The sequence below is a fragment of the Ambystoma mexicanum genome, chromosome 14 (genome assembly GCF_040938575.1).
Source record: "Ambystoma mexicanum isolate Mex_15411 chromosome 14, UKY_AmexF1_1, whole genome shotgun sequence".
Lineage (NCBI taxonomy): Eukaryota > Metazoa > Chordata > Amphibia > Caudata > Ambystomatidae > Ambystoma > Ambystoma mexicanum.
The window spans coordinates 475,035,398-475,061,660 of NC_090940.1; the positions used below are offsets into that span (position 1 = coordinate 475,035,398).

The 26,263-nt window shown below is 45.9% G+C and overlaps 1 protein-coding gene across 6 annotated transcripts in view; it reads right to left on the minus strand.

Annotated features, from left to right (window-relative positions):
• Positions 1-26,263, minus strand: part of ATG2B (autophagy related 2B) — a 5,509,925-nt gene that overhangs the window by 3,621,749 nt on the left and 1,861,913 nt on the right. For all 6 annotated transcript variants that reach the window (XM_069637692.1, XM_069637689.1, XM_069637687.1 and 3 more), the window contains one exon: positions 25,177-25,450. In XM_069637692.1, the coding sequence (XP_069493793.1) occupies positions 25,177-25,450 (274 nt within the window). The remainder of the gene's footprint in view (positions 1-25,176; positions 25,451-26,263) is intronic.

Sequence of the window (26,263 nt, forward strand, 5' to 3'; positions counted from 1 at the left end):
ATCCACTTGCTGTCCTGACACCAAGCAAGCCCCCACATTACGATCTGCCCATGCACCCTTCCCTTGGTAACCTAAGGCCCTCACGCCTAGGTGCGTATACTAGACAACTACCCCCCACTTCTCTGAGTTCTACCCTACTGAGAAACGCCCAACTCTGCGCGTACATGCTTCACCTACACTGCACACGTCTCCAGTCACCCAGTTAGCTGTCCTTGCCAGGCCACCTCTACCTGCAACAGGGTCAGGACCCTGCCTCAGCTCAGCAGTTACCCTTGCCGCGCAATGGAATCATGCCTTTAGCCAATCCCCATCCAGCATCGCTGGCAGGAGTCCACAGAACCTACCTAACGGGTACTACCAGCCAGCCCGACTTACATTAAAAAATACCTAACGATGCACACAGCTGTGGGCAAACTAGCAAGGAGTAGTGGTTAGAAATGAGCCCAGATTATTTTTAGATAATAAAAACGTTATCATCCAATGGAGCTACATTGCTAATAAATGTGGAGAGACTGGGTGATTCTCATTATCGATACCGCAAAGGAGGTCACAGAGAAGATCACTGTAGATCTCCAGACTCTAGAAGAGGAAATCAAAAAATTAGTCACAGTGGAGTTATATAAAAAGCGAGTTGAAGAACGACTCAAGGAAATTAAAGAATTTAAAGAAGACCTAACCAAAGGAAGAATACGAAGAATGAATAAAGACGTACAGCATTTTAGCCATTGAAAAGTGTTTAGATATACGCAAGAAAATTATAATCCAAGAGAACAAGAGGATTCAGTAGAAGGGGGACAGAGGAGAGATAAGCGTAGAGTGTGTTTTAGGGGCACCTCATTCAGTTCAAGCGAGGGAAGCAGTAATGTAGGACAAATATCTTTCAGAGAGGCAGAACAACAGGAGGACAAGATTCTAGAGGAGGATGGGGTAGGACACCGGACGTGACCAACATTTTTTAGAACAGGACCCACAGAACTGGGACATACAACTGAGGGTCACGATGAGCATGAGAGCACTGTGGTGAATTTGTCGAACCACAGGGCTTACGAATGATGAATGTTCGATTTTGGAACGTGGCCTGGGTTTTGTAACTAGCCACAAACATAATGGCTTTCCATTCAGGCAGGAATTCAGTGCTATCATGAGGAACATTCATCTAAAACAATTCTTTAAGGACAAAGAGACTACTGAGAAAGAAAATGACAGTGGCCTACGAAACTAATCTACCTTTATTTCACCCATGCAAACTCGAAGTCTAGAAGCACGTGTTTTTGAAAATCAGGTATTGAATGACCTTGTAAATTGGAGAATAGAAATAGTATGAAGGGCTGGTATCAGAATGTCAGCAGGGCAGAAAGAGCTACCATCAAATCTCTGTCAGAAAATCCTAACATCATAATACGTAAGGCTAACAAGGCAGGAGTCACAGTAATACAGGATAAAACGGATTATGTGCATGAATGTGAAAGACAACTTCCGGAGGAAAACAGTTATCTCAGACTTAAGGGTGACCCCACTAAGAAAATAGGGACAATGATCGCTCTGAAGGTTGAAAAGGCACAGGCCAGTGGGGATAAACCAAGGATGCCCCAGTTTTACACTCTTCCTAAAATTCATAAAACTCTAGTGAAGTCCCCCGGTCGACCGATAGTGTCAGGCATTGAATCAGCATTAGAACCCTTGTCCAAACTGGCAGATATCCATCTTCAACCCCTGGTGAAAGCAATGGCATTGTACGTGAAAGATACCACGCAAATTAAAGAAATAGAAGGCTTGGCCTTTAATTCAAGTCAAGAGTTACTGATTAGCTTGGACGTTGCGGCCTTATATACAAGCATTCCACAGGACATGTCCTTGGAATTGATACAAGAGAGGTTAGATAAAACTACAACAGACACCCGGACACCTATTTCATTCATTGTGCGGTGTGCAGAAGTTGCACTAAAAGAAAACTACTTCCATTTCAATTGACAATATTATAAACAAATACAATACAATACTTTCTCAGAGTGTCGCTAATCTGTACATGGAATACTTTGAGGTTAAATTAATCTATGGAGACATCACCACCTACAAAAACTGTCTACGCCTATTGCGTCGATATATAGATGATGTGTTAATAATTTGGACAGGGAGCGAAACGGAAGCCAAAAACAACTTTGATTGGATCAATCAGCGGGACGTCCACCTGAAGATCATGCACACAATACATTGCAACACCATTAATTATCTGGATCTAACGATCTCAGTGGATACTGAAAACAACAAGCTGATGGTGAAACCATCCCATAAACAAACTGAAAAGAACTCTCTACTTCATTACAGTAGCTTCCATCCCAAACATACACATGATAATGTACCCCTGAGAAAGTTCCTCAGACTGAAAAGAAATAGCACCAATCGGCAAGACTACAAGCAAGAAGCTGAGAATCTGAGGGAAAAACTCCAAGAGGGGGTATCCATCCAAACTAATGGGGAGAGCGATGAAAAGAGCATAGAATAGTAATTGTGAAGCCCTACTGAAACAAAGTAGTAGAGAGGAAAAGAATAGGAAAAACTAATATTTGCTAACAATAAGATCCAGATAATTATCCATAGGAACTGGAATGTGCTGGAACAAGGTGAAAGTCCGCTGGAGAGACCATCGATTGCCTTCAAAAGAAGTAAGAATATCAGGGACCAAGTGACTCGGAATAATGTACTAGGACAGGAGCGAAGGCAAAAAGCTATTAGAGTCCTGGGGTCTTGCTAAACCAGTTGAACATGCACCTTGTGTTAACTGTTCATGCTGTAAACAGACACAGAGGAGCACCACAGTTGACATAGGCCTGTCAAGAAACTGGACCCAAAATACCTTTACAAATTGTAACTCCACAACGGTGGTGTACGTAATCCGATGTCCTGTGACAAGCTGTACATAGGGAAGACGGAGAGAAAAATAAAAACCCGGATCACAGAGCACAAGAGTTGCATTAAAAAAAAAAATCAAATACATACTGCCCCTTTGGTGAGTCATTTTATTGAAAGAATACAGAAGGCAGAAGATATCAATGGAACATCCTGTACCACGTGAAGCCTGGAAGTGACAGCAATTTGGATAAAAGGAAACGTACAGAAAAGGAGAATTAACTAATTTATTCGACAAAAAGTTCAACCCGGGCTGAGGAATGGTAATCCACTGACACACTGATGATTTATTGTGTGAATAGATTGGTGAACCAGGTCACTTTATGTGGACTTGAGGACAGACAGCAAAGATATATCAAAAATGAGGCTGACAGACAGATTCATCCAGCCCACATCAAGAATGAGGAGGAATTGTATATATACGATCTGTTGATGCAGTAAAAATGATGTATTCTTAGAACAATCAGCGATAGTAGCGATACGGCTATTTTAATTAAGGGTGCCATATTGGGCGAGAGCTAGAAGAAAGGACCCAGTGCACGAATGGTATTTCACCATGGTTACGAATGTTAACTTCCTTGCCACAATAGAAACCAGCCCGGAAGGACTCGTGTCTGGAAATAAAAGCACAGCAAGCCCTAGCAGCATGACACAGAGACGCACTGGGATTTTTAAGCTTCAATTTCACCATTTTTTCTGTAAACCCTTGCGTTTTAAGGCAAAAAAGAAACGTGCAGCTGAAAGCATGGCAGTGTGTGCGGAGTGCATTTACAAGGAAGGTTTACCTTTGTTGAGCGTGACTGACCAGAGTATGACTAGGAAACCTGCAAATATGATATGGCACAGGGTACAAAAGTAAGGCAGTAGTTTCTTACCTGTAACTCCATTTCTCCAGCGTTGGTATCTTTCCTGGATTCACATGCTTAGAATATTCCCCGTCGTCAGGCTGGGAACCCTCGGTATATTTATTAAGACGTTTTCCATAGGAAATATTTCGACACTTCTGTGTCCCATCTACGTTGTTTTGGGATGCTTACGCACGACCCAATAGAACATAGGGTATAAATAGCCTTGCCCCCGCGGCTCCCTTCAGATTTTAACCCCCAAAGTAGTAGGGGCATATAAAGTTTGCATTCAGGGGAGGCCGGCGGGCGCATGTGAATCCATGAAAGATACCTACGCTGGAGAAATGGAGTTACAGGTAAGAAACTACTCCCTTCTCCAGCATTGGATCTCTCATGGATTCACATGCGTAGAATAGATTATATAGCAGTACTCCTCATTTGGAGGTGTGCAATGCAAACCAATATTATCAGAGCCGCACATGCAGTTAGCCGTACAAAAACCCAATCATGGTCCCATTAACAAGAGAATACACCCCTCTGTGGGGCTTACCTTATTGAAATAGGTGTCGCAAGACTGCTCGTCCCACCTGTATATCCGCTGCATGCTGTTGCTCTAGGCAATAATGCTGAGTAAATATATGCGGCACCGACCAGGATGCCACTTGACAGATGTCCACCATCGGGATTCCGGACCACAAAGCCGCCGATGACGAGGCGGATCTTGTTGAATGAGCCTTTGGACGTCCTTCCAGAGGCCTCCCTGCTTTAGATAGGCAGAAGGCAATGGTCGACGACACGCAGGGGGGGCTAGTGCTTGTTTGGAGATTGGTTTTCCCTTCACCGAAGGTCCATAAGCCACAAAATAGTTGTCTCGTACCCCTAAACTCTTGCATACGACAGAGGTAAAACTTCAGAGCTCTTTTGACATCCAACGTGTGAAGAGCTTTCTCCGCAACAGAAGAGGCTGTCGCGAAGAATGTTGGCAGCACAATTGAAGAATGTTTGTGGAATGTGGTTGGGACTTTTGGTATGAAATGAGGGTTGGTTGCCAACACCACTTTGTCCTTGAAAAACCGCAAGTATGGGGGATCAATGACAAAATGCTTGCAGTTCCGAAAGTGTTCTTGCTGAAGTAATAGCCACTAAAAAGGCCATTTTCCACGACAAAAATGTCAATGATGACGACGACATAGGTTCAAATGGAGCCTTCATTAGTGCAGACAGTACCAGATTGAGACTCCAGTTGGGCAGAAACTTTTTAGGTGGAGGAAAAGTTCGAAATAAGCCGCTCAGGAAATGTTTAACCAGTCGATCGCTGAACAACCGAGTTGCATGTCTTTTACGAGTAAATCTTGAAATGGCTGCCAAATGAACCTTAATGGAGGAGAAAGATAAACCTCTTTCTGCTAAGTGTAGCAAATATGGAAGAACCTGTTCTGATGTGATGTTTAGGGGTTCCACACCTGGTTGATCCCTGAAACGCACAGAGAACCCTTTCCACTTACATGCATATGAAGTGTTCGTGGACGGAGCTTGCGCTGCCTGTAAAATTCGTCGACACTCCGAGGAAATGCTCAGGGCCCCAAACTCAGAGAAGTCAGGAGCCAGGCTGACAGGCTGAGGGCATCCGGGTTGTGATGCCAAACTGCTCCCTTGTCTTGCGATAGAAGGTTCGGAATCTTCTGGAACCTCACTGGTTCTGTTGTCGACAGCTGGAGCAGGTCCGAAAACCATGATTGTCTCGCCCAGCAAGGAGCCACTACAATCGCACGACATGGGTATCTGTGAATCCACTGGAGGGTCCGTCGGATGAGTGGAAATGGAGGGAACGCATACGCGAACTTGCCTGTCCACGGGAAGGAGAATGCCTCCCCCAATGAGCCGGGTTGTGGCCATCTGCTTGCGTAATGTTTGCATTTCTTGTTCTCTTGGGTTGCAAAAAGGTACAGGGGAGGATGACCCCACTTCTTGAAGATGTTTGCAAGTTGTTGATTGTCCAGCTCGCACTTGTGCAGCCGATTCATATCCCTGCTGAGATAGTCTGTTTGTACATTGTTCACTCCTAGAAGATAAGCCATTACATGCTTATATCTTGCCTGAGGGCCCAACGCCATAGCTCCTGAGCTTCGCTGCAGAGCGTCCTGGAACGAGTGCCTCCTTGCTTCCTGAGGTAGAACATTGTTGTTGTATTGTCCATCAATATTCTTACTACTGATCCCCGTAAGCGTGGCAAAAAGGATTTCAGAGCCCAGAGTACAGCTCTTAACTCCAGCATGTTGATGTGAAGAGTAGACTCTGCTGGGGACCATTGACCTTGAATTTGTAGGGACCCTAGATGGGCTCCCCATCCTTTTAGCGATGCATCCGTTACCACCGTCGATTGAAAATCCGGTTCCTGCAGAGGCATCCCCCTCGTTAGATTGTCCGAGAGCTGCCACCACTGCAGTGCTCGTAGAAGATCGCTGCTGATGTTTAACTTGTCAGACCACAATCCTTGGCTTTGGGACCATCGGTCTGCCAGAAATTCCTGAATCGGTCTCATGAAAAGGCGACAGTTGTTCACCAATGGGATACACAACGCCATGGCCCCTAGCAATCACTTGTATTTTCTGACTGACACTCTGTTGCCCGTTTTCCACTCCTTCGCTTTCTGTTTGAGTCTTTGAACTCTCTCCAAGGACGGCTTTACTTGCCCTGATTGAGTTTGGAATTCCGCGCCCAGAAATATCAGGAGCTTGAAGGAGCTAAGGAGGACTTCTCGAAGTTGATTGCAAAGCCTAACTGCTGTAGAAGTTGCCTGCTGGTCTCTAGGCTTGCTTGCGCCCTTCTCGACGACGTGCCCCTTCTCAGCCAATCGTCCAGGTAAGGCTAAACATAATGACCTTTTCTTCGTAGCCATGCTGCCACTGGAGCCAAGCATTTTGTGAACGTCCTGGGAGAAGATTTTAGTCCGAAAGGAAGAACCTTGAATTGGTAATGACTCTGACCGACTACGAACCTTAGAAACTTTCTATGTCGTCGACGCATGGGTATGTGGAAATATGCATCTTGCAGGTCTAACGACGCCAGAAAATCTCCCGGCTGTAAAGATCGTATGACCTCCTGAAGCGTAAGCATTTTGAACTTCAAATTTTGCAGAGTCTTGTTGAGAACCCGAAGGTCCCGAATGGGTCGCCACTTGCCGTTGGGTTTTTTGACCACGAAGTAACAGGAGTAAACTCCCAGACCTCGCTCGGCCACCGGAACAAATTCTACAGCCCCCTTTTGCAGCATAAGCACCACTTCTTGCTGTAATATCAGAAGATGGGGTTGCGCCAAATGCACAGGTGGAATGTGTGATGGCGTCTTTTTGAACTGCAACGAGTGGCCTAGTTTTACCGGGTCCAAAACCCAACGTCTGATGTAATTTTTTCCCATTCGTCGACGCGACGGGACACTCTGCCTCCCAGGACGTCCTGAAGCTTGTCATTGTTGGGACTTTGACTGCTTGCCTTTTGTGGACGACGAATATCTTCCTCTTCTCCTCGAAGCCTGGTAGTCTCGGCCTCTTCGCGTCGCTTGGACAGCACGCCTATAACCTTGGGAGGAGTATGATGGCCTATCAAAACTCTGGTTCCTGGATACAGTAAATCGGGAATTCCCTGAGGCTCCGCGGAAGGGACAAAAGGACTGAAATGTTCTACCGCTCTTAGGGCTCCTAGTGACCTGGCCGTGTCCGTATCTTCTTTCATGCCTTTTAGGGCCTCGTCCACCTTCTCCCCGAACAACTGCTCACCCTCACATGGCATATGGAGCACCTTATACTGGCCAGACTTTTGATAAACTTGCCATAAAATTCAACTAGGCCAAGAAAGGACAACATATCCCCCTTCGATTTGGGTGCTTCCATCCTACGTATGGCTTCTATGGCTTCTTCTTTGGGTTTAACCCCCTCCCATGTGATTTCATGGCCAAGATACACTACTTTGTCGGCTTTGAATATGCATTTCTCCAAGGCCACTGTGAGCCCCGCTTCTTTAAGTATGTCCAGAACTCTGTTTAGCCGCTTATCATGTTCTAGTTCATCCTTCCCACACACAAGTACATCGTCCTGGTAACACAACACCACTCTCACCTCCAAGTAATCTGTACATTATACTTTGAAAGACACTTGCTGCAGAAACTAACCCAAACGGCATTCGCACACATCTGAAGAGACCAATTGGGGTAACGAACGCTGTAAGATCCCTAGAGTCAGGATGCAACTCTACCTGATGGTAGGCAGATTTTAAGTCAAGAATGGAAAAGACCTTGGAACCAGACACACCCACGAAAAGGTCATCTATCCTTGGTAAGGGAAACCTATCGGCTACCACCATACTATTTAAATGTCTGAGGTCGATAAATAAGCTCAAAGACCCATTACTTCTTTTAACTACTACTATGGGGCTAACCCACTCTGAAGAATTGATCCTCTCTATTACTCCTTCAGTTTCCATCCTCTTCAATTCCTTTTCTACCCCTTCTCTGAGAGCTAGAGGGATGGTACGCAGCTTAGCAATTTTTGGAATGGCATCTCTTCTTAATCGAATTTTATGCACAAACCCCCTCAGACATCCTAATTTATCAGATTCAGAATTGGTCTGCTCCCCGGTTGCGCCACCAGTTATGCTAGTGGTGGTGTCCTCACTCTTCACCGCCAACACTTGATCAGGGTGGCTTGCTTCAAGGCGTATTCTCAGTTCTGCTTGATCACTCCAGGAAAGGAGTTCTCCACCTCTATTGGCCACATGCACTGTCCCTGTAGACTTCCTGTCTTTAAACTGAAGTTCAGCCTCGAAACATCCTATGATATCTATGGGGACATCTCCATAAGCATTCGCTCTGATAATATTCTCCCATAATGTACAGCATCCAAACCTTTCTCTCCACACTTGTACACTTATTAAAGTGTAATCTGCTCCACTATCCATGAGCATAGACACTGGTACCCCTCCAATTATCACAGTGGCATAAGGTTTCTTTTTCTTGACCTTCCCATCAATGGCATTCACTGAAAACACTACCTCTCTACCAGTTTCACTGTAAGGGTCATCTTCACACTCTACACTGACTTCATGTACTTGCCCTGTATAAGCATTAAAATTCCTACAACACCTGGCAATGTGTCCTCTCACCCCACAATCATTGCATATGATGTGAATCGCATAACAATCCTTATCAGATGCTAAATGTGATAGGCTTCCAAATCTGAAACACCTCCTTCCTAGAGGACCGTTAGAATAGCCAGAGTCCTTAACACTCCTAAAGACATTAGTCTCACCAGGTAGCTTTTTTGACCACCCTCATCGAAGACCATTGCTGGCCCAAAGCCCTAGTAGCCGGACCTTGACGACTTTCTGGCCTCCTGCCCATTTGCACAGAGCGTCTTGGAGGCTCTGTAATGTGTCTCTGCGCCACTTTGGAAACTTTCTGTATTGCTCCCTCATTATCATCTGACTCAGGCTTTTCAAGGGATGGATTGTCAACCTGAAGTAGTCTTATACATTTGTCTGTATGCTCTACTGTTTTTGCAATCTCGATTGCTCTGTCTAAAGACGAATTCCTTTCCTTCCACAATTCTTTCCTGATATTGTCGTTTGAGCATTTAATCATCAACTGATCCCTTAAATGCTCATCCTGACAATGGTCAAATCTACACTTAACTGCTAAGCCCCTGAGAGCAGTAACAAAATCCTCAATACTCTCTCCACACTTCTGGCTTCTTGTCGCAAACTTGTATCGTTCCAGTATTATGTTCTCCTCGATACAATAATGTTTATCCAACTTTGCTAATGTTTTCTCATAAGGGCCTCCTTCAGGGATATCTGGAGGTTCAGGAAGTTTTTTAATACCTCTTGCCCTGCAGCCCCCAGACAATGAAAAAGCAGGGACTCCTTGCGCTCATTGGAGAAGTTGGGCCCAAAGACTGCCAACACGTACTTATGAAAACCTTCCTTCCAGTCAAACCAACGCACCTTCGGTTGGCCTGGTGTTGGGAGAAAAAATATTGGAGCAAGTACATTGGCCATGCTCAAATCAGGACAATGTCATCTCTCAGGTAAGAGCCAGCGCTCCACTCAATGGTAAGTTTCCTCAAAGTTATAACACACTAAAGTTGCTCCACTATATGGTAAACTTCCTCAAAGTTACAACACATTAAAGATGCGTCCCTCAATATCACAAGGAAAACAGAGGATCTCATACATGCGCCCACCAGTACTGTCACTCTCATCAAATTATGGATGCAAGGTACCGTTTCGTAATACAAGAAGCACTGTCTAATGTAAACGAACAGTTGCAACGCTTCAATCAACCGAAAAATAGTACAATTCAAAGATGGCCGCCATGTTGTGAGGTCCCTTCCCCTGGGAACGTGCTGACGTGTAGCTGCAGCCAGAACACAATGGGCACTTCAAAATGTCTGCCACGCTTCAAGGTCCTTTCCTTGGGGGCCGTAGTGATGTGCTGAAATGTCAGGGAAGAAGTGCCGTGGAGCTTCGGTTATGTATGCTGTCTTGAAAGTAAACAGCGGGTGATGCGGAGAGCACGTTCCGCGCGCTCCAGGGCTGGAGTAAAGTAGAAAATCAGGTACATGTACCGTAGAGATCCAGTGGTTGAATACCTCTGTGTATATTCCACGACGTGCAGTGGAGCCTATTCAAGATGTTGCTCCTGACACAGTCTCCGTAATCCTTGTGAGCTCACCTCTCAAATCCCATAAAGCAGTGTCCTCCTGGCATCAGCGCTGTGCTCAAAGTCAAGTGCGTGAGACTGAGCTCTTCCTCAGTAGTATGAGAAATCCATCTTTTCATACCAGATGCGCATAATAAACTTCTCCTGTTCGCCGGGGGCTTTGGTTCCCTGGGCCAGTCCTCGTCGGCAATGTTAATTTGTAATGACGCACTCTGGAAACTTCATCTGTAGTTGAAACGTTTATTGAATAACAGGTTCATATCAAAGGGGAAACGGCCCCCAGCAGGGACCACACAACTCTGCCTCTCTTCTTTCCCCAACACCAGCACTCTAGAGCTTGGAACCATTTCTGAATGATAGCAGTGGGGTTCCATGGTAGCTAGGATGCATGATGCAAGGTGTACGATGACAAACAGATGAAAGATGGTTGTCCAAGTATAACACTTACCTCCTCCTAACAGCACCTTATACTGGACCTCCGGTCTAAAGTTCGTACATTTCAGCCAGGCTTGCCTTCTCAAAACCACTCCGTTGTTTATTTGTTTGAACCCGGATTCTGCAAAGTCCACAGCGATGTTGATCGAATGGTTTGATACCTCTTCCCCCTCACGGATCAGTAACATGGCTGATTTTCTGTGCTCCTCCAACAGGTGTTCTAGGATAGGGGCCAAACGATGCCACATCTCCCGGTCGTATCTTGCCATGATAGCCAGCGAGTTGGACGCTTTAACCGTCGTTGCTCCTACCGACAAGACCTTCTTACCAAAGGCATCCTGCCTTTTAGCTTCATTGTCCGGAGGTGTTGTACACTTATGCTGCGACCTGGCTTTTCTAGCTGCCGCCGTCGACACTACCGACTCCGGGGAGGGCTGTGCAGTCATACATTTAGAAGTAGAATCCGGGGCCTTAAATTTCTTTTCCAATCTGCCCTTGATTGCTGGTTCCGAAAATGGATGGCGCATGGTTCGCAAGCCTTCCTGCCAAACGTGGTCCAGAATGGGAAATGAGAAGACTGATTTTCTCCTCTTCCCCATATGGTCAAATAAGAAGCATTCCTTCTTTTCTTCCTCAGGGGTCAGACCAAATTCAATACAGGCTTTGTCCATCATCGCGTGAAAGGAGCCGATGTCATCTGGCGGAGACGGCTGAGCCGGGCTTCTAGGCGCTTCCATTTCTGCCTCCGATTCCCATGTAGGATCCCTCGAAGGTGATGACGAAACATCTGAAAAGGAATCTCTAGGCTCTTGTTCAGACTCCGAACCTGGCAATTCCCCTTCTTCCGAGTGTGAGCGTAGAGGTTCCTCGCTAACTGGACGGGAGGACGGCATCCCCGTTGTTAGCCGTGGAGCGGGACCTGGATCATCGACGACCGGCATCGCCAGTATCTCTGTAGGTGTCCCCACAGGGGGGTGACCTTGCGTCCAATTGGATCAAAAGAGACGGCAGTGTGGTCAACACCTGCAAGGATAATACCGACTGCGAATTTTTCCTGCTGCAATAGGGTATCTGGCAAAACTGCGTCGTACACCTCCGGTTGCAAAGCCCTTGTAGGATCCACTGTCGACGATGTCAATCCCGTAGGCCCTTCAATCGTTGCTGCCGGTGTCGACGAAGCCACTGCAGGTATTGCTTGCGCGGGTGGTAATGAGCCTGTCAACGACGGAAATCCTGTCGACGATAGCGGTAGCTGTGACGCAGGTTCTTTAGGCGATCCCGCCTTTTTTGAGCTAGACCTGTGTTTCGTCGAGTCTCTACTCGAGGAAGACCTGTGATGGTCTCCTGAGGTGGAGGTTTTTAAAAGATCTTTTCCTTTTTTCGACAAAGATGAAGAAGACTACTTCCCTTGATGGCGATCCTGTCCATGTTTTGAAGAGGCCTCTTTCACCTAATGTTTCTCTGAGGGACGCTTCTCCGTAGGACGTGGCTTCTTCACCGGGGGCTCTGCCAACACCGATCGGCGATGGACTACCGAAGATTTAGGCCTCGATGCCAGACTGTGTGCAGACCCTACCTCCAATGAAGGGTAGGTTCCCTCATTTAGCCACGTCACCAGACGCCTATTCCGATGTTTCAGCGTCTTTTGTGAGAAACCCTTACAAATCTCACAGCTGTCCGCAGAATGATGCGGGTGTAGACAATACAGACAATCCATGTGCCCATCGCCTTCATAGACTTTCTTCAGTCCGCACGTGGCACAAGGGCAGAACAACGCCTTCCCAGACATTGCGAAAGAAAGACTTGTAAAAAGTAGAACTCAACCTTGTAAAGTAGAAAAAACACGAGGTGCTCCCGCTATTTTGGAGACGGCTGAAATCTGGTGGGAGCCGCGGTGCGGGGCTATTTATATCCTACGTCCAATTGGGTCGTGTGTAAGCAGCCCAAAACGACGTAGAAGTGTCGTAAGTTTTCCTATGGAAAACGTCTTAATAAATATACCGAGGGTTCCCAGCCTGACGGGGAATATTCTAAGCATGTGAATCCATGAAAGATCCAATGCTGGAGAAGCAGCCTTTTGTACTTTTGGTTTTGTTACATGTATAATACTGGAACGTTCTGCATGTCCATTATGTATAGGGAAGTAGAACAACATCCATTCGAGAGCCGTGTGTAGAGGCTAATTGCCTTTAAGATGCAAGGAAAACATAAACATACGTGCATTTAGGTGAAAAGCACTGGCATCAGTAGTAAAGTTAATGAAGTGATGATATATGATATGATAGGTTATTTAGAACACGCTTAATACGCAGAAGCTTCTAAGAACGGACCTGGGGATCAAACCTATGTTTCTCTGTGTCATCTTGCTTCCAAGGCGAGCATGTTGTCCCTGAACTATCCTCCCGAGATAGGATGAAAACATGAAACTTGCTATTAAACATAGAAGTCTCATGCCAAAGCTTGATTTGGAACACAAACAGAGGTACTCGCAGGTGACACCATGGTAGTTATGCAGTTCCAAATAATGTTTTTGCAGGACAATAGAAATTGACACGTGGGTTTAAGGAGACAGTGACAGAACGCTGCTAAGGTGGCGGATAACAGCAGTGGGTACATATTACTACAGGTTTTCATGGCTAAGAAGACAGCCGAGTGGAAGCTTGCTCATGCCTGTGCCATTAGCTACAGAAATAAGACACATGTAGGGTGAGTATGCATTTATGATAGTCTTTCTTACAGTAATTTAGGCAATTGCTTGTCCCTTGCACATTAGTGGTGCCCTCTTGCGATTATAGTTGAATAATCTGCTCATTTGTAAAAACGAAATTTGGAACTGAGGTATTGAGTCCCTCCCCGTATGTCACTCTTATAGGTTACTTCCACAGATAAATCTACACTGGTGAAATGAAGAACCAGGAAGTGTCGCTAATTCGGCATTTTCCAGAAAGGTCTGGAGAAAATATTCTGTTAAACTGTAGGAAGAAAGCAACACAGAAATTGCCTCCCAGAAGAAATTCCTAAAATCTTTTTTTTAATAATGAATGGAAAGGAATGAAACATGTTGGGTTATTGAGTATTAGTTAAGGAATTGTATGTACTGGATGGATGTTTAAGTGGTGATAAATCAAGTGTGATATACACTGTTATTTTAATGTTAATTATTTGTTGGCATTGTGTTTTGGAGTATCCCCTCCACCTGCAATATTTGTGGGATGGTAGTCCTATGACAATGAACTGATTTTGATGCATTTAAGTAAATAAAATACTTGAAAATGTTTTTGAAGATTTGTGTAAGAGTCTCGTAGGCTTTATGTAGGCCTGTGGAAGTACCTGGTACAGGAGTGATTGAAAACCATTGGAACTCTTGTTTAGTGGGCAAACTAGCCTACATATGCCCTACAAGACCAACCTTCAGGCCTTATCACGGCTAACAAGCTGGAAATCCTAGCCATCTCAGAAACTTGGCTATATGGCGCTTCAGGCCCCACCCTGTCAAATACAATCCCTCTGGGTTTCACTATGTTACGGAACAACAATCAACTCTAGAGGTGGAGGGGTCGCACTGATTGCAAAAGATTCTCTACCTGCCAGACAGGTTAGCACTTCCCAAATACCCAACTTGGACATGCTCACTATCAAACTACCACTATCCCACACTGCCACCATCACCATGCATGACATCTATCACCCTTCAGGTCCACTGCTATCATTTGAGAGGACCTCCCGTACAGTCTCAGTGCCAACATCAAACCCACCTCTAAAATCCTCATCCTGGGCAACCTTAACCTAGGTCTCAATGACAATGAAGACACTAATGCTGCCTCTGTAGCCAATTCACTCAATGCTCTAGGATTCAGACAATGTATAACAGAACCACCCATTCCAAAGATTGCACTCTGGATTGGGCAACATACCTCAATTGTCAGGTCTCTGTCTTAGTCAACCTTCCGTGCCCCTGGACTGACCACCATGTCTGCACTCCTATTACTTCTAGAACTCTCAGCACCATTCGACCTGGTAAATCACAAGATCTGCTGCCAGCACATCACCTGGGCAGCAAACTTCTTGCCTGATGCAACGCACTGGACCACCTCATTCCTGGAGGGTAGAAACATTATCGTTTGCGGAAAATGCAAGTGCCCCCCCCGCGCCAATCTCATGCAGCGGTCCCCAAGGCTCTTGTGTCTCCCCAACTCTCTAACATTTTCACTAAACCGCTGTTCGACCTCTACACTCACTCGGTATCCCCTATACCAACTATGGCGATGATACCCAAATCCTCCAAACCCTCTCAGGCAACTACTGTGACGATTCCGACACATTACATGCTGTCTGGATGGCTATTCACCTTCTTTGTCTTAACAATAAAAAAACGGAAATCCTCCTTGTTGGACCACCGGCAGTGCTTAAAAACCTTAACCCTCTCTTTGCCTCCTTAACCATCAACGGCATCTCAATCCTGGTCTGCTCGACAGTGAATACACTGGGTGTCCACCTGGATGCCTCATTCTCTCTGACGTGTCAAATCAATGTCATTGCCTCCCCTGCGGGCCACACAACCAAACTTATCAACGCCTGCAGATTGTTCCTTTCCGCCGACAGCTGCCTTACCATTGCCCGGGCCATCATTGGATGCAAACTAGATTACTGCAATGCGCTATTCTCAGGGACCTTTATGTGTAATATCCATAAACTGCAAGTCATCCAAAACAATGCTGTCCATCCAGCTGTCCTTAACATTCCCAGGCAAGAACACATCTCTGCCACAAGAAGAAAGGCTCACTGGCTCCCAATATGAGAACGAATCACCTTCAAAACTCGGTCTATCACTCACAGGTGCCTCCCGAACTCTGCCCCCTGCCACCTCTCACAGAAAATCACTAAAGCCCATTCAACTAGACCAACCAGATCTGTATATGCTCCCCTCCTCATCACCCCAAGATTCAAAAGGGCTGGAGCCGGTGGCTAGAGTTTCCCGGGTAACCGCAGTGAAATGGTGGAAACCGCCAGCCCTGAGAGCTGAGCAATCTTATTGGTCTTTCCGCAAACATCTGAAAACCTGGCTTTTCACCTAGGATACCACCAACTCATTCCCCTCCCTTAACACTTTCTGTCTACTTGTATACAAGAACGTCTGCCTGGAAAACTGCACCGTAACCAGCGCCTTGATGCTTACTGGTTTAGAGCGCTGTATATATGTAAAAATAAATAAATATTGTATGATGTTAGGCTAAGTGATTCAAGTTATGCCATGGCACAAATTCAGGGCCCATACGCATATCAGTTGCCCAGCACTTGCCTTCTGAATGCCCACTGATACATCAAAGACACCTCAACTGTAGTGTGACCCAATTGCAGAACGACATGGACCAGGAACTAGCAATTGACAAAGTCACAATTTGACGCATTTGTCTACCCCATTCCAAATGTTTTGGTGGAGTTGCACCCTAGGCATAAGACATGGCAAACAATCAGCTCTCCTGATGGCAAATGTTGTAAACATCATGCATAACTTTGTCAACAATGAATTTTAGCACATGGATTTATCACAAAGGATCTTCTGCGGGTTTATAAGTCTTGAACTTATTAAGATGGATAGTTTAAGCTGATCTGAAGTTGAGACAGACTGTAGGATTTGATTTGGGCACTAGCAGCATGAAAGGGCAGCGGCGTAGACATATATTGTTGAGACAGGCCTTTTCTGAGGTGCTAGCAGCATGAAAATGTCTTATGAGGGCAATGCTGCCCTGTATTGTTGAGACTAGCCTCATTACTTTCTTTGGATGCAAAAAGCATGAAAGGGGGACAGACCTCATGATCTGGTTTGGGCAGAACCTGCTGAAAGTCATGAATACTGGAATATTTTGTTGAGGAAGGCCTCCTGATATTTCTTTGGGGACCAACAGCATCAATACCCGTTACAAAATGTTCTTGTTTGCTGTGGTGACCTGGCATCTATTGGAGTGTTTCAAGTGAACCCTGTTGAGTGTAGTGTAAATTCTACAAAGGTACCCATTTTCTTCTGAAATGATTGCTGTGGAATGCACAATTTCAAGAAATTATTTTGAAAAATGGGTAAGGGGAAGCACCAGACAAAACCTTACTACATTAGTTCAGGTGCACTTGCTTGATTCAAATCAGTAAAATAATTTACACCCCTTCATTTTACAAATTCACCAGCAGAAACTGGGCTAGACTGTTGTGGTATTGTCGGAGTGGGGGATAGAAGCCCATGAGGAGACAGGTGGTCTTGCTTCCTTCTCTGACCACTGACTGAGAAAACCTGACTTCCTCTATCACAAACATCAAACAAACAGGACTGTGAGACCGCTTGGGGGCGCAGAAGAAGACAGACTTCTGAACGGCTCGCTCCCCACTCCGAAGCTCATAGGAGCGCTCCAGCACAATCCCACATGCACAATCTTATCTTTATTTTCGTAGTCGAGCGGGCCCCTGTACTCGGGCACCCTAGTGCCAGACTTTTAAAGTTGAGGGTCGAGGCGGTGGCGCAGGAGGCCGGGGAAAAGCAAAGACGCATGGAGGCCTAGTGGTCCATTCGGGTCAGATACGGCTTTGCACGAACTGGAGACCCTTCCTTCGCTCACGGTTGTGCAGCCTGTGAGGGACTGATAGCTGGATCCGACACAGTGAGGTTCAGAGACAGAGGGCCTGGTGGCACATGAGAAGAGTGTCTGAGAGCCAAGAGAAACCTTGCTTCACGCAGGAACGTTTGGAGAGGGGGACTGATGATCCACTGAGGAAGATCACTGGCTCACAGCAGTTAGTTTCCATGGGCTGCTGGCCCCAGGTGTGATCTCTCGATCCAGGGAATCCTATGTGCATATATTGGCATTGCTGATTCAGCTCTGAACCCTCAAACCTTCCTCTGGGAACTGGAGGACCAGGCACTTTGAAGGGAGGAAGTAGTAGGGGTGAGATCCTGGGAGACTGGCCTGACACTAGGAATTGCAGCATACAAGATTCGAGTAGTTTGGAGAGGGGCGAGGTGCAGCTTTTTGGCCCCGGTTGGCTGCCTATGGTTAGCACATTCTGGAGTAATGCAGCTGATTTGAGGAGACACACAGATTCACTCCCATCCCACCACCATAGAGCGACTGACGGACCCTGAATGCACCCCCATCCCCGGGGCCCAACAGATATTTGTTATAGTGTGTAAAGGTGCAAATTGGATATTGAGTGTTAAAGGCACAGACAAATAGAGTTCTATAGAGGTGGCTTTGCAGGGTGACGCCAGCAAGGCTGGAGTGCAACAAGGTGGAGGGTTGAGCCCCTGCAATCAGATATTTATGGTGTCCCATAAGAAATGAAGGCCTTTAGGACTGACGTGAAGTCCTCTCTGTCAATAATTAATGAGAGTGTGGAGAAGGCTGAGGACAGAATTGAGGACCTAGAAAATAATCAGCTCTCTGCAGTGGTCGTGGAAGCCAAGATGGATGTATGGCTTAAGGAGCTTGAGATTCAGGAGAGAGTAGTGAGAAGCAAGATTAATGACATTGAAAACCGAGAACAAAGGAATAACATACAGTTGTGGGGACTGGGGAATCCGCCAGAGACATTGAGAGGTATGTGGGCCATATGCTTAAAACACTACTGGGCTCATACGGCAATAGCACAACTCAGTTTGACAGGATTCACTGAGGAGCTGGTTTGTGGTCAAGTGACACTATTAGAAGGACAAAGACAATATCCCGAGGGAAATGAAAGATATGGGTACTTTTGAGTGGGTCGGATCCACAATGAAATTCTTTCAGGACTTATCAGTGCATAACCTCGATCAAAGGTGGAAATGTAGACCCCTTTAATTTCGTGGTTACAGTCAGAGGGGAAAAGATACCTATGGAGACATCCCATCGCACTACCCTTTGAAATTCGGGGTGAACGATATTATGTAAAAAAAAAAGGTGATTTGGCTGAGTCGGTGCTGCAAAATTAACATGCTGCTATTGATTACCAACTGCAGGGAACATTTTAAGAAGGCCTTTGCTCAGCCTTCTGTATGGAAAAAAGTGTCAGGGGCATGAACATTTCAGAAAATGAATGCTCATTCACCAAAATAATTGGGCCGATACATAAAACCGGGCTATTCTGAGGTAGGGAAAATTTGTATTAAACTTTGTGTTGGGGTAATAACTGATTTACAACGCAGTGCTGGAACATTTAGGTTGTTATGAAAGGAGCGGTGTGGTGGTGACAATCCGTCCTCCGAAGTGAGACGTCAATGTCTGGGTGTCTCAGTGGTTTGTGGGTCCGAGTTCCCAATGTACTGTTCTTATTGTTTTTCATAGTTCATTGGGGAGGGATTCTAGTGGGGTATAGGTGCTAGGAGGGGCGGGGGGGTTAAGGGAACATGCTTGGTTTTTGATCCCTAGGTAGGGGTGTATGGATGGGGTGTATGGATAAGATTTTGGAATTTTTTGATAAGCATATGGTTGATACAAATAGGCATTGCAATTTTCGATTATAGGTGACTTTAATGTGGCGACGCTAAATGTGGAAGGGCTAAACTCAACACAAACACTTCTCTGCTACTCAGGGATTTAGGCAGTGGCATCAATCTGTACTGTTTGTGCAGAAGGCCCATTTTAAACGGGGGAGGAGTCTAGGCTGATAGGAGGAGATGTGGGACATGCCTTCTGTACTTCTCAGGGGGAAAGTAAGAAGGGGAGTGGGCATAATTCTGGCAAAGGCTCTTAAAATAAGAGATCCAAATCAAAAGGTCGTTTGAGGGGAGGCTGCTCATGATTAAGAGGTTCATAGGGGTGCAGCATGTCCCTCTGGCTTCTCTATATGCCGCCAACCATGGCCAAATAACTTTTATTCGTTCAGAGTTTGCGTTAATGGAGAAGTTGTCGGAAGGGTCTATGATACTAGGCAGACCCTTTAATATGATAAGGCACCCCGAACTAGACTGGAAATCGGGCAAGGTGGGCGCCCAGAAGCTTCGGAGTAAAGAACACGATGATTTCTAAAGTCTTTTCTTGGAATACTACTGGGCTGAGCTATGGAGATCTGAGCCTGCTCTATCAGGAGGGTATACTTTTTTCTCACTGCTGCATAACACTTGCCCCAGATTAGACTTTCTCCTGTTGGCAGTTGAGCCCCTCGGATCTGTTAGTAAGGTGCAGTTGAATATGACTGCATGGTAAGACCATGATATGGTTCGGGCGACGCCAACTTTGAGTGGTAATGGAAAGACATATTCTAGATGGCGATGCAATGATTTCCTTTTTAGGGACACAGTATTCAGAGATTTCTTGCAAAAGAAAATGAAATGCTTTTTTGGGGTGAATGATACAAGGGAAGTTCAGCAGAGATGTGTGGGATACAGCGAAGGCCACATTCTGGGGGTTTATCATCACAGAAGCTACGAAAAAAACAGAGGGGTCTGATCCAGAAAAGAAGAGGATATGCCCAGCTAAGGGAGAATTTGATAACCATGCAAGAGGAGGCTGCTGTGATCTTGCTATCTAATGCAGGAGCTGCACCCACTCCTTTTGGGATAAACGCACAAGAAAATGACGTTTACAAAGCAGTGTTCCTACAAGATGGGAGATAGGGTTGGAGCCATGTTGCCTAACAGACTAAGGGCTGTAAAAAACGACAGGCCAGTAGACCGGAAAAAGTAGGTAGGGTGAAACCTGTTCAGAACTCACGAAGTGATTCTGAGTGTTGGCAGATTTCTATGAAAATCTATATAGGCAAAATGGAAGGGCACTGGAATCCGAAGTGGAGTATTATCTGAGTCATTTGAGACTTCCTTCCCTTTCACCAGAAGAAAGGGATAACTTGGAGGTGGAGATTTCAGTGGAGGAAGTGAAGAAGGCGATTGTTTTATCTTCAATGCTTTCTCAGAATTACTTAATGTTTCCACAAAGTCACAACTGTAGATTATACATATATTATATGCATACTTGGATTAGGACAGTTATGCAGGTGCATTCACTGTATATCACAGTCAGACAAACTTGTTATTGTTAAACAATATTTGTAAACATGTTGTGGCAGTTGCCATGTTTCTGATGTTCACTTGTTTAGAGGCTTCCAGGGTCTTATCTTCTGGCATCATATCTTAGGTCTCACAGGCAACTTTGAATCATACAGCATTCTATACTTGGGTATATTAAAAAGGTTCTGTGAATGTTCATGAGAGGGAGAGAAACGACATTTTGAACAGGAGGGCTTCTTATGAGAATAAATACTTTTGTTGAAATCAAGGTACCCGTCTTCTGTGGATCATTCAGGATACTTCAGCAATCCTAGATATGAAATCTGGAAAGGCACCTGGAGAGGAAGGCTACACCTCTGCCTTTTATAAAATGTTTATAGACCTACTTGCCCCAGCAATGGCTAAAGTATTTAACGGTATTAAGACTGACAGTGACATGCCCCATCCTTCCTTGACGCCCTCATCACAATGATCCCAAAGGAAGATAAAGACTCAGAACTGCTTAGATATTCACCCGAATCTTGGCATCCATTTTGGAGCTGTACTTAATAAAATTGGTCCATATAGATCAAGCAAGATTTGTACGAAATAAACAGGGATAAGACAATCTCAGAAAGATTCTGGACCTCCTGTGGAGGTGCGGGGGGGGCACCAGGAGGTTGGCAACAGGGGAGTCTTGGTGCTTTCCCTGGATGCCGAAAAGGTGTTTGATCAGGTTAGTTGGCCTTTCATGAGAGCGGTGCTGAGGAAAGCGGGAATGGGAAACAGATGGTTAAACTGGATTAGTGCACTCTGCTCAGTTCCCTCTGCTAGGGTGTTGGTCAATGGTGGGGAATCGGGTTACTTTCTCTTGCAAAGTGGTATCAGACAGGGATGCAATGGTCATGAAGACATGGGCTGCCAGTGTAAGGGAGGAGCAGAACATTGAGTGCATCCTGATTCAGGGCAGGATGTAAAAAAATGGGCTTATTTACTGATGATGCCTTGCTATAAATGTCTAATCTGAGGGAGTACATAACGTCCCTTCTTCAGGGATCAGAGGTCTATGTTAGGCTCTCGATTCAAGATCAATCTTGAAAAATCTGTGGTTTTTCCGCTGGGTCCTTTGCCAAGGGTAGATTTTGAATACCTTAAGACGCTATCTTTTGTAGTCGAAACAAAAGGTTTTTGATATGTCGATCCAGAGGAACTGACTTCAAAGTTATCTATTTGCTCCATTGGGCTAAAGTCAGACAGGATCTAGATAGATGGGGGAAATTGCAGCTGTCCTGGATGGCTAGATTAAGTTGCATGAAGATGATAATATTTCCTAGGTTTCCATTTCTATTCCAGATGGTTCCCAGGGTGGTGCCTGATGCGTTCCTTCAGACGGTACAGCCGCCTTGGTGCAATTCCTATGGAAGGATTCGAGGTCCAGGATGGATTATGGCATGTTCATACTTCCCAGAGACGAGGGGGTGGATTCCTCCGATCATGTGCAGTACTATAAGATGGTCCAACTTAGAGTTTTGATGGATCACTATAATCTGCAGACATCTAAACAAGGGGTCTATCTGGAGAACAAGTTCTGGCCCTGGTAGCTTAGGGAGAATGGCTGTGGGTCCGGCAGACCAGAATCCCTAGGTGGTTTTAGAACATCCATCCAATGTTAGCAACGTTGTTGCCCATATGGAAGGAAGGGAGACCTAGGCAATAGTTCACATCTTGTCCGTCTTCGTCAAGCTGTATATGGGGCCCACTGCTACATGACATTTATAATGGGATTCCAGGCATGGTATGAGGATGGTCTTGAAAAAACTGGTCAATTGTGGGAAGAGGGACATTTCTCCAAATCAGGAAACGCTACATATTTCAATACATACAGTTGAAGGGAGCTTTCAAGGACCCAAACAATCTCTCAGCGGGGCGAGGAAAGCGTGCGCTCAGTGGGTAATGAAATGGCTCGGGGGGAAGGGTCAGGGGAGGCAAGGAAAAGGATCAGGGTGAGGAAAGAGCTTGGGGCAAAGAAAGGGCTCGAGGGACAAGGAAAGGGCTCAGGATGGCAATGAACGGGCTCGGGAAGGCAAGGAAAGGGCCCAGGGGGGGCGAGGAAAGCATCGGCCCAGGGGGGCGAGGAAAGCAAGGGCCCAGGGGGGCGAGGAAAGCAAGGGCCCAGGGGGGCGAGGAAAGCAAGCCCTCAGCGGGGCGAGGAAAGTGTGCGCTCAGGGGGCAATGAAATGGCTCAGGGGGTGAGGAAAGGGTCGGGCGAAGTACAGGGTCAGGGCGAGCAAAGGGCTCAGGCGCAAGCAAAGGGCTCAGGCGCAAGCAAAGGGCTCAGGGGCAAGCAAAGGGCTCAGGGGCAAGCAAAGGGCTCAGGGGCAAGCAAAGGGCTCAGGGGCAAGCAAAGGGCTCAGGGGCAAGGAAAGGGCTCAGGGGCAAGGAAAGGGCTCAGGGGCAAGGAAAAGGCTCAGAGGGGCGAGGAACAGTTCCTATGGAAGGATTTGAGGTCCAGGATTGATTATGGCATGTTCATACTTCCCAGAGACGAGGGGGTGGACTCAGAGGGGCGAGGAAAAGCCTTGAGTGATGAGGAAAGGGTTCTGTGGTCTGAGGAAAGGGATGAAAAAGGGTTCTGGGGCTGAGGAACAAGATTCATAGCTCTGGTGGCAGAGAAAAGGGCTATGGTAGCCGAGGGAAGGGCATTGGGGTGAGGGAAGATCACTGGAGACAAGGGGAATGTGTCCCCAGTCGGGTTACACTAAACTGAACTTTTTTTTTTTAAAGTCTTACCTTTCCTGCCGTTTGAATTTAGGACCAAAATTGTCACTGCGTCCATTATGGGTTCCATAGACTACTGCAACAGCATCTCTCTATGCCAACCCGAGGCTCTACTATCACATTTGCAGACTCTTCAGAATGCAGCTGCTCTCTCTTGCCCTGGGAGCCACCAGCCTATCACATTCTCTGGACTTACTTCGCCAACTGCACTGGCCCCCGTTAGGAACTGAGTCAAGTTTGAAATCCTATGTCTCATACATCGAGCCATTCACAATGCTGGTGTAGAATTCCTACGGTCTAGGCTCGCACCCTATAATCCTAATAGGCATCTTCATTCTGCTAATCAATCCCTGTTATGTATCCTCAAGATTCCGCCGTGCCAGGGCTGGAGGAAGATCTTTCACGGTGCTAGCCCCTATGCTCTGGAACGCCCTGCCACTTGACCTTTGCAATATTAACAGAAAATCTTAAAATCTCATCTGTTTTAGACCTGTTTTGGATCGGTCCTCATCTCTAACCCACTAGCGCTTTGATGCCTTTTTGGTCTTTGCCTGCGCTCTATATAACTATACCCATACAATACAATAACAGGGGAAGAGCTTTGGGGACCGACGAAAAGGCTAAAAGGGTGCTCCCGGGGCCAAGGAAAAACCAGTAATAAGGTCTCAGGCCAAGGAAAAGGGCAAAAAGGGGTTCTCTGGGCCAAGGAAAGGGCTCTTGGTGCCAAAAAAAAAGGGTTAAAAAGAAAAGCTCTGGGGGCCATGGACAGGTCTCTTCTCTTAGGGGCTGAGGGAAGGGCTCTTGGGGGCTGAGGAAAGAGCAATTGGGGGTCGAAGAAAGGAGTGAAAAAGGGCTCTGGCGGGGCCAACGGAAGGGCTGAAAAGGACACTGGGGCCAAGGAAAGGTATAAAAAGGGGACATGGTGGCCGAGTGAAGTGTTCTGTGGGCCGAGTGAAGGGGCAAAAAAGGGCTTTGGGGGCCAAGGGGAGGCCCCTAGGGCCCAGGAAAATAGGTGAAAAGGGGGGGGGGGTGAAAAGGGGGCTGGTGGACGAGAATGACAAACAACTCACCTGCTCTACTAATATTCGATCATGTGCATTCCTCCTTCTCATGCTGGGGATGAAGTCAACACCAAGACAAGGCAACCATTTTAGGACCAGTCAAAACACCTCTCTGATTAAAGTACATTACAGGCCCACAATATGGCACAACCATATTAGATCCAGAAAAGGCTCACATACAAATGTAAGTGATGAAAGCACATGCTTTCCAAAGAGACTTGTGATTGGTACAAAATCCCCACATTGGTTTAAATAGCTACAGAAGACAGAAATGAAAACTTTGTGATGAAGCATTTTGATGCCTAAGCATTGCCAGTCACCATGCCAACCAGATATCTTGATTCTCACCATCCCTGCTTCTCTCTTTTCTGTTAGCAATGCTTTGCCAGATAGGTGGGCGCCAGCACCATCAAATACTTCAAAACCAAAAATGATTCTTAAAGACCAATGGTGTCTTCAATTTTTGCAAAATATATGATTCATGTCTCACCTGTCAACTCTTTAAAAGTTAGCTCTAATTTCACTTGTTCTGGAGTAGGATCACCTAAGAACTCAGTCTTGAATTCTGGGTCCATAAAATGGAGATACAGGATCTCTTTTTGCAGTGATTTCTTAAACCAGGCTCCCCGTTCTTGATCTGATCTCAGATCTGGTATTGGAAAGCGCACTGCAAGATTTATTTCTGGCGCAGTGACATTTATGGAAACACGAAGGTTAGTCGGTGTACGCGAATCATCCAGAAAGATTTCCGTAAATGCTTTGTGCTGTGAATGCAAGAAAAAACCAACATAGATAAGACATCTTGTAGAGGCAAACAGGCTGATTTTTAGTGCACAGAACTACAACCATAAAATAGTAAAAAAGCTTGTTGAGATTACATGCCTGATAAAATGATTGACACAACATACATTTTATATTTGAATATGTTTTCACAAACTATCATAATAGCAACATAATGACGTAATGTAAATACCAGATGCACTTAATTTTTGTAGTTTTAGGTTAGATGGCGCAAACACCTTCTGACATGTGAGGATAGTGGGCTATTCGGGATGAGGTTGATCCAGAATTCAGTCTCTCTAAGGGTAAAAGAGGTGGTTTCCCACAGGTCCGCTTATCCTCACGAGATGATGTACTTGCCAATCCTACAATAATGGGGCAGAGAAGGTTTGGACCAACTACGAGTCCCCGAATGCCAGCAGTTCTGTTCAAACTATCCTAGAACTGCTGAATTATTGTGTTTTACATGAATCAATGGTATTGACAGAATAACTCCGGAGAGAAAGGCATCATGGTTATCGAGGCTAGGAAGCAGCTGTGTTCCCAGATCAGAGATAAGGTACCTCTGGGAATGAAGGCCAAAACCACAGAGCTCTGATGACTGTGAATCAACCGCAGAAGTGTTACCTCAAGGAGGGCTGGAGAATCGCAGAAAGTAAACAAAGTGTGCCAGGAATGTCCATGCTCTGACCGTCGTGGTGATACAGCGAGAGAGTAGAACTGTGTTTCTTGTTTCAAGTCCAAGTACGTACTCACAGAGGCTCATTAAAGACAATCATCTAGAGCAATAGCTTACC